This window comes from Ciona intestinalis, unplaced genomic scaffold, assembly GCF_000224145.3.
Source record: "Ciona intestinalis unplaced genomic scaffold, KH HT000096.1, whole genome shotgun sequence".
NCBI lineage: Eukaryota > Metazoa > Chordata > Ascidiacea > Phlebobranchia > Cionidae > Ciona > Ciona intestinalis.
The window spans coordinates 104,620-112,227 of record NW_004190418.1 but is presented as its reverse complement, the minus strand read 5'-3'; the positions used below and the strand labels follow the sequence as shown (position 1 = coordinate 112,227).

General features: G+C 41.0%; 2 protein-coding genes across 3 annotated transcripts in view; one reads left to right on the top strand and one right to left on the bottom strand.

Annotated features, from left to right (window-relative positions):
* The first annotated feature begins 3,614 nt into the window (after positions 1-3,614).
* The window catches only part of LOC100185947 (protein FAM136A), a 6,123-nt gene continuing 2,129 nt past the window's right edge, over positions 3,615-7,608 (top strand). The window contains exons 1-2 of one of the 2 annotated variants that reach the window (XM_018815626.2): positions 3,615-3,625; positions 6,790-6,795. The gene's annotated coding sequence lies outside the window, so the exon portion shown is untranslated. Of the gene's footprint in view, positions 3,626-6,449; positions 6,568-6,789; positions 6,796-7,608 lie in introns of those variants that run through there. The other variant, XM_002129844.5, reaches the window with a different exon arrangement.
* Positions 3,642-5,936, bottom strand: ci-zf(c2h2)-42 (zinc finger protein Ci-ZF(C2H2)-42). The gene is made up of 3 exons (NM_001128118.1): positions 5,468-5,936; positions 4,144-5,157; positions 3,642-4,088 (listed from the first exon to the last, which is right to left on the bottom strand). Exons 1-3 carry the CDS (start codon positions 5,907-5,909, stop codon positions 3,751-3,753), a joined length of 1,794 nt encoding a protein of 597 aa, NP_001121590.1. The 5' UTR covers positions 5,910-5,936; the 3' UTR covers positions 3,642-3,750.

The following is a 7,608-nucleotide window of genomic DNA, read 5'->3' as shown; positions in this document are numbered from 1 at the left end:
CAGTGCTGGTTACGCATTGTACAGTGCTGGTCACGCATTGTACAGTGCTGGTCACGCATTGTACAGTGCTGGTCACGCATTGTACAGTGCTGGTCACGCATTGTACAGTGTTGGCCCCACTTTGTACAGTGCTGGTCACTCATTGTACAGTGCTCGTCATGCATTGTACAGTGCTGGTTACGCATTGTACAGTGCTGGTGACGCATTGTACAGTGCTGGTCACACATTGTACAGTGCTGGTCACGCATTGTACAGTGTTGGCCCCACTTTGTACAGTGCTGGTCACGCAATGTACAGTGCTGGTCACGCATTGTACAGTGCTGGTCACGCATTGTACAGTGCTCGTCATGCATTGTACAGTGCTGGTTACGCATTGTACAGTGCTGGTGACGCATTGTACAGTGCTGGTCACACATTGTACAGTGCTGGTCACACATTGTACAGTGCTGACCCCAGTTTGTACACAGCTGGTCACACTTTGTACAAAGCTGACCCCAGTTTGTACAGTGCTGGTCACACTTTGTACAGTGCTGGTCACACATTGTACAGTACTGGCCCCACTTTGTACAGTGCTGATCCCGCATTGTACAGTGCTGGTCACGCATTGTACATTGCTGGCCCCACTTTGTACAGTGCTGGTCACGTATTGTACAGTGCTGGTCACGCATTGTACAGTGCTGACCACGCTTTGTACAGTGCTGGCCCCACTTTGTACAGTGCTGGTCACGCGTTTTACAGTGCTGGTCACACATTGTACAGTGCCGGCCCCACTTTGTACAGCGCTGGTCACGCATTGTACAGTGCTGGCCCCACTTTGTACAGTGCTGGTCACGCATTGTACAGTGCTGGTTACGCATTGTACGGTGCTGGTCACACATTGTACAGTGCTGGCCCCACTTCGTACCGTGCTGGTCACACTTTGTGCAGTGCTGGTCACGCATGGTACAGTGCTGGTCACGCATTGTACAGTGTTGGCCACCCATTGTACAGTGCTCTTCACAAATTCACCCCAAAGAACATAATTATCAGAAATTAAGGACAAAGCCGCCATCTTGTTTCCTCGCTTAACCATCGTTGAACACAAGTGTAAATCGATACATTTGCTTATTTTTGAGCATTAGCTATTTGTGTCCTGGTCCCTAACCATTTCATTCGCTGTTTGTTAGATGAAAACGATTTTTTCGGGAAACGTTGTTGTTTGCGAATCGTAATGTGTTCGTTCCTTTTGATATATTTGTACCGGGCACCATTGCGCATGCGTCGAGACGCTACTGCGAATGGGCAGCAGCTCAGAACAAATACAATGTCTACCCGGTCGAAATTTATTACGACCCTCCGTTGAAAACGTTCCAGACAAGATGTTTACACGTTAAAATTTTGATTTTTGATTTAAAGTCATCGTAATTGAAACATTATTTTTAATTCAACATCATAGGATTAATATTAACTTCTAACATTACCTAATTACTGCGTGATTACTTTGTCAAAATTCATAAAAACAAACGTTTTTAAGCGACGACAACGTTAACTAGTGTAAGTTTTTAGTAGACACATGGTATAGGAGTTGTACAAAGCGTATTTACACATATTATTCACCAATCACTCAATCCTCATACGTCATAAGTTTCATTAGTTATAATACATGTAGGTAAATACATTCTGCCTACTGCTCCACCGTCACCAATGTCGACTAGAACCTGTTTTGTTGGTTACTTCAGATTTGTTTTTGATCGAGCCCAGTCGACCGTTGTAGTAAAAGGATTAATTAATATAGCAGGGTGGGGGTAGATGGGACACCTTTTCATTTTGTTTTCTCTTTTCATTTAGTAGTAAACAAAGAACATTTAATGAATATAAAACCGTATCTTCACGACTTTCGCAGACCGTTGTTAGTTGTTTAAAACACGATCAGACTATTTAGATAATATGTGTTGAAGGTGTCCCACCTTCCCCGACTCTACTATATTATGCTAATTAGTTTAAAGTGTGCTCATTCATTAGATCTGTGATCTCTTGTTTGTAATATATTTCTCCGGAACATTTTTTAGTCGGTACGTATTTATTAGAGCTCGTATTGTATCTGTACCGAGCTACTGCGCATGCGCAATAGCCTCTTAGCGCATGCGCAATGGCGCCCGGAACGAATATATCACGACACTGGCATTACATTAATTTTAGATATTTAAGTTTCTCACAATAAGAAGATATTCTCTAACTAAACTCATTATTAAATTACTTGAATATTTTCCCTGAACTTCTGGGTCACTGATGAATTCAAGCACAGTTTTAAAACGTGCCGTGTGCAAAAACCAACGATGCGTAACATCGTATATTATTTGGGGAGCCTACCAACGAACATAACGTAGTCAATATGACGTAGCCGACATGACGTAGTCAACATGACCTAGTCAACAGGACGTAGTCAACATGACGTAGTCGACAAGACGTAGTCGACATGACGTAGCCACCATGACGTAGCCAAGGTAACCGTTTTTTTTTCTTTTATGCAAAAACGTCAAACAGTGATTAGGACGTAACAGAGGCCATGTGTTCGATGGAGAATTGGAAACAATAGGAGAAAATTTGATTTCGTTGTTTATTTCTTGCTCTGTGTGATGTCATAATTAATGATGACATCAGTGACAATAAACCAATCACAAATCAAAGTTTGATATTTAAAATATTGGCCGGTATTTTATTAAAACGCATTTTTAATTTCGCTAAAACTTTTCTCACAAATTCGCCGGTTCTAAAACATCGGGAGCGATTGTGACGTAACACAAGAATAAATAAACGAGCGCGAGAATCCGCCGGTTTCTCAAAACAAACCCTTGTGTGACGTAACGAACAATGTTAAAATCGTAAGTGTAACGTCACAATCATCTTATGCATGATTGACTTTTTTACGTCAAAATGGTGCAACAGTCAAATATTGTGACGTAACAATTCAATAATGTGTCTCACAATAAGTAGATAATCAAGCACTTAATTATGACGTAATAAAAGTATTCTAGAACAATTTATCTTGTTAAAATTGTGACGTAACAGGAGACTTTTTCATGAAGGTGAGGGGAATCCCCTTCAATTATTTAGAGACATGCAACATTATGACGTGATAATGATTGAAACATCGTTAAAGAACGCGGAGTCGTTCCTCGCGCCCTGAGGCTGGGTTAGTTACAGCGAGGCTGGGTTACTATGAACCCGCATGCTTATCTTCAACATATACCCTGGTTATCACTAACATTACCCTAGTTATCACTGCCTGCTTACGTTGCCTATCTTTCTATTTATCGAGGGTAACGTGGGCGGGAATTTGGGGGATTCCGAGTTTACGCGACCGCGAGCAGCCATGGTGGCGTATTAAAGGCCATAGTGACGTATCTAAGACCATAGTAAGATGGCGGCCACGTCATTTAAACCTAAACGTTCCAGACTTCTCGATAAATCTTTAATTGTGCTCATTATCGGAACAATTAATTGGATTACACGCGAAATTATTTTCTTCCGGAAGTTTTCCTCTATTACGCGATAATCGTTTAACTTATAATTTGCTATTGTGTGTCAATAATGACGAGACAATAACATAATTCTATTTCTATGTTTTATAGAAACATTATATTTGGTGTCTAATTATTACGTCACAGTTCATAAACATTTATTTAATTTCCGATCAACGGTATGTGACGTCACAATAGCAGAATACATCTTATTACGTCATAATATACATAATTTAAAGCGGAAATGATGTCATTGGTAAGTGAAACACGATTGCTGCATCGCATTGTCTACGGATAGTGACGTCATAGAACCACTTGGGTAACCAGGGTGATGTGACGTCATAGTTGTCATTGTTTCAACTTGTGACGTAACAGTTCTTTGTTTTGGTGACGTCATAATCAGCTTCTTTGTTTTAACTTTGTTATGGATTCTTGTATGTCGTTTGCATTCGTCACTTCTTGCAAATCTTTTGCTGCAAATCTTGCAGTTATATGGTTTTTCACCGGTGTGGGTGCGGGTATGGGTACGTAAGTGATCACTTCGTGAGAATCTACGTTGGCATTCTGGGCACGTGAATGGTTTCACACCTGATAATATGGGGAGTTATATATATTGTATATTCATTTAAACGAGTTAACTCACCGGTATGAATACGAACATGGCGATTCAATTCATCGGTTCTTGAAAATTTTTTATCGCATCCTTGCATTGGGCACGCATACGGTCGATCTTGGGGTAACACTCGACTAGGTCGTTTGGCTGATCTACCTTTACCCCTAGTAGGCTGGCTACGACATCTAGCGTCAGGGGTGAACTGGGGAGTAAACACACTCGGTTGGAAGTGATGATCGGGAATTCCCCCATTGTGATCATTGTAGGGTGGGGGAGGTTGAACAAAAGGAGTCGACAGTTGGATGTGGCTTGATCCAAATGTTGGTGGATACTTTTCGTCTGATCTTGGAATGAATTCTTGTTCCTGTTGTCGGTTGTAATTCTCGTGGAAAACTTCGCTTTGTGGAAGATAGGTTTGCTGGATACGAAGATGAACCTCACCATTCAACACAATGCCATGATCTGCTTGGTAGCTTGGGCCAGGAGTCGATTGGTTACATTGAGCAACAAACTCACTGTATTCTAATTCCTGCTGAGTCATAGCTGGACTGCTACGTAATGGTGGGAACACTGACGTCACTGATGACGTATAATCTTGCTGGGGTGGAGAGAACGGTTCTATTTTAACTGTAGGTTGGGGGTTGTAGTTATAATGATCCTCGGTGTCGCCTTTCGCTTCGTAGAATGGATTAAGTTGGTTCGGCGATCGGGAAGTTTGTGGGAAATATGTCGGGTATGGGATCGGGGTTTCTAACTGCGGCTGCGGGCTTCGGGCGCTCTCAAGGCTGGCAGGAGACGAGTAAGTTGCATGAAGGTGACTTTTAAACGGGCGCTCCTGTTTTTGGTCTGGACTTCTTGGATGAAAACCTGGGCTTGAAATAATCGGCGGGAAAGTTTCTTGCACCATCGAGTGGTGAAGTAGAGGCGGTAAACAACTAGTTTCGTCCTTGCCTGGGACCGGTGATACAACAGCGTAGCTTGGGTAGGGGTAACTAAAGCTGGCTTGGTGGTGCGCTGGCATGTACTGCAATGTGCTCATCTCGCCTAGAAGGAAAATAGAGTTTAAACATCAATCGTAAAATACACCGATTGTTATAAAGCAACAAAGGAAAAAAGATTTTAATCGCTCAAGTTTCGTGAAATAATAATTGTTTAATTGAGGCTTTCGTCCATTTAATGACGCATAATATTCAGATTATGACGTAACAATATAACAATTGATGCCAGACTTTCTTTGTAAAATAATTCGAAATTTTATTTATATGTTTCGGATATTTTCTAATTATTTATTTAATAAACAAAAAGATAAACGTAATTATGATTGTTATAATAGCTATTATGACGTAATACGTACCGATATCGTGAGGCTTGGTCGCGAAATGACGTTCCCGGTATTCAGGGAGTTCCATCACAGCAGATTCGTAACTTGGAAGATTTTTTCCATCTCCACATTGATTATGTGTATGATCCATGGTGATGTTAGTTTCCAATAAAACCTCACAATCCACGCCGGCACTTCCATCCACTGCATGAGGAAGCGTAGGTGATACAACTCCCACTGGCTCTATTTTCATATCTGTATCCTGCTCCACGCAATTATTACTGCATAATGATTCTTTGTTATCGAAACAAGAGAATTCTTCGGGCCATGTTACGTCATAATCATCATTACATTGCATCGAGACTTGGCGAAATTCCCAAATATTTTCTTCGTTTTTGTCCCAAATATTCCACGATGGATCAGCCTCCGGTATCTTTGAATGCAAAGCCACGTTATCTGACACATAAGCCAACATGTGTCCTGGTTTCTACAAAACTTTGAGTATTATGAACCTTGTCCTTCACCGGCGAGCGATTTTAGCGACTGAACTGAATTTCGCGCACACGCGGTATATCAACGGAGGCATCGAGGAATTTGCGCGCTGCGTAGTTGACGTCATTTTACGCAAAGATACAAAACCGACCGTAACTTTAAAATTACTTGGTTATTATTTAAAGTTAAAATATGTATAACACGCGTGTATGATTATCTACACAAATATATAAGGGTTTTGTGAAAATATTTTGTATAACCCGTTAAATTTTCAAAACAAACCCACCGACCACCAATTCTCCCAATGCTCGCCCAAATATAACTTCGCTTATTTGGTAAAGCGGGGCGCAGATAAAGTGAATTCTCCTTTCCGCGTCGTTGCGGTTTCGGTCTACGTGGTTTGCCAAATAAGGAAAAGTCCTTTTCGCAAAGCGTATTCTTCTTTATACTGTTCGGATAAGATCGGAATCTTTCGGTAACCGTCGGAATTCCAACTTAAGGGGCTTTCCGAAATGAATTCTATTTTCTTCTCGTACACGCGGTGCCTTGGAGAGAATATCTGTTCGTAAGAGTTTGAATATTTGTGTTTTACAACGTAGCCGGTAGTAATAGGAAATTAATATTAAAAACAATAAAATTGAGTAAGTAAAACCGTTGCTATGACAACCAAATATTGCTATAACTTGACTAGTGCTAGACACTCGACAGTGAGCATGAGGTGTATGAATACACCATGTACGTCTGGTGTATAAGAAGACACCCATGTTATAACTTGACAGTGAGCATGAGGTGTATGAATACACCATGTGTATCTGGTGTATCTGGTGTATAAGAAGACACCCATGTTATAACTTGACAGTGAGCATAAGGTGTATGAATACACCATGTGTGTCTGGTGTATAAGAAGACACCCATGTTATAACTCGACAGTTAGCATGAGGTGTATGAATGCACCATGTGTGTCTGGTGTATAAGATGGCACCCATGTTATAACTCGGCAGTGAGCATGAGGTGTATGAATGCACCATGTGTGTTTGGTGTATAAGAAGACACCCATGGTTATAACTTGACAGTGAGCATGAGGTGTATGAATACACCATGTGTGTTTGGTGTATAAGAAGACACCCATGTTATAAGTTGACAGTGAGCATGAGGTGTATGAATACACCATGTGTGTTTGGTGTATAAGAAGACAGCCATGTTATAACTCGACAGTGAGCATGAGGTGTATAAATACACCATGTGTGTCTGGTGTATAAGAAGACACCCATGTTATAACTTGACAGTGAGCATGAGGTGTATGAATACACCATGTGTGTCTGGTGTATAAGAAGACACCCATGTTATAATTTGACAGTGAGCATGAGGTGTATGAATACATCATGTGTGTCTGGTGTATAAGAAGACACCCATGTTATAACTTGACAGTGGGCAATATGTGCTTTTATAATTAGTTAATATACAAAACACAAGTTCCCGACCCAGTGGTTCCTTATGAGTTGTTTAATTGTCACCTTTACTGTACCAAATAGGGAAACAAACCTAAACTACAATCAACCGCAAAGGTCCATACCTGGTAACTTAATTGTAAGCGGGCATGAGGTGTATGACACAGACATCCGTGTTATAACGACTGTTGTTGCCCCACCAAGCGAGGATAAATAAGTTACATACGTGGTAAC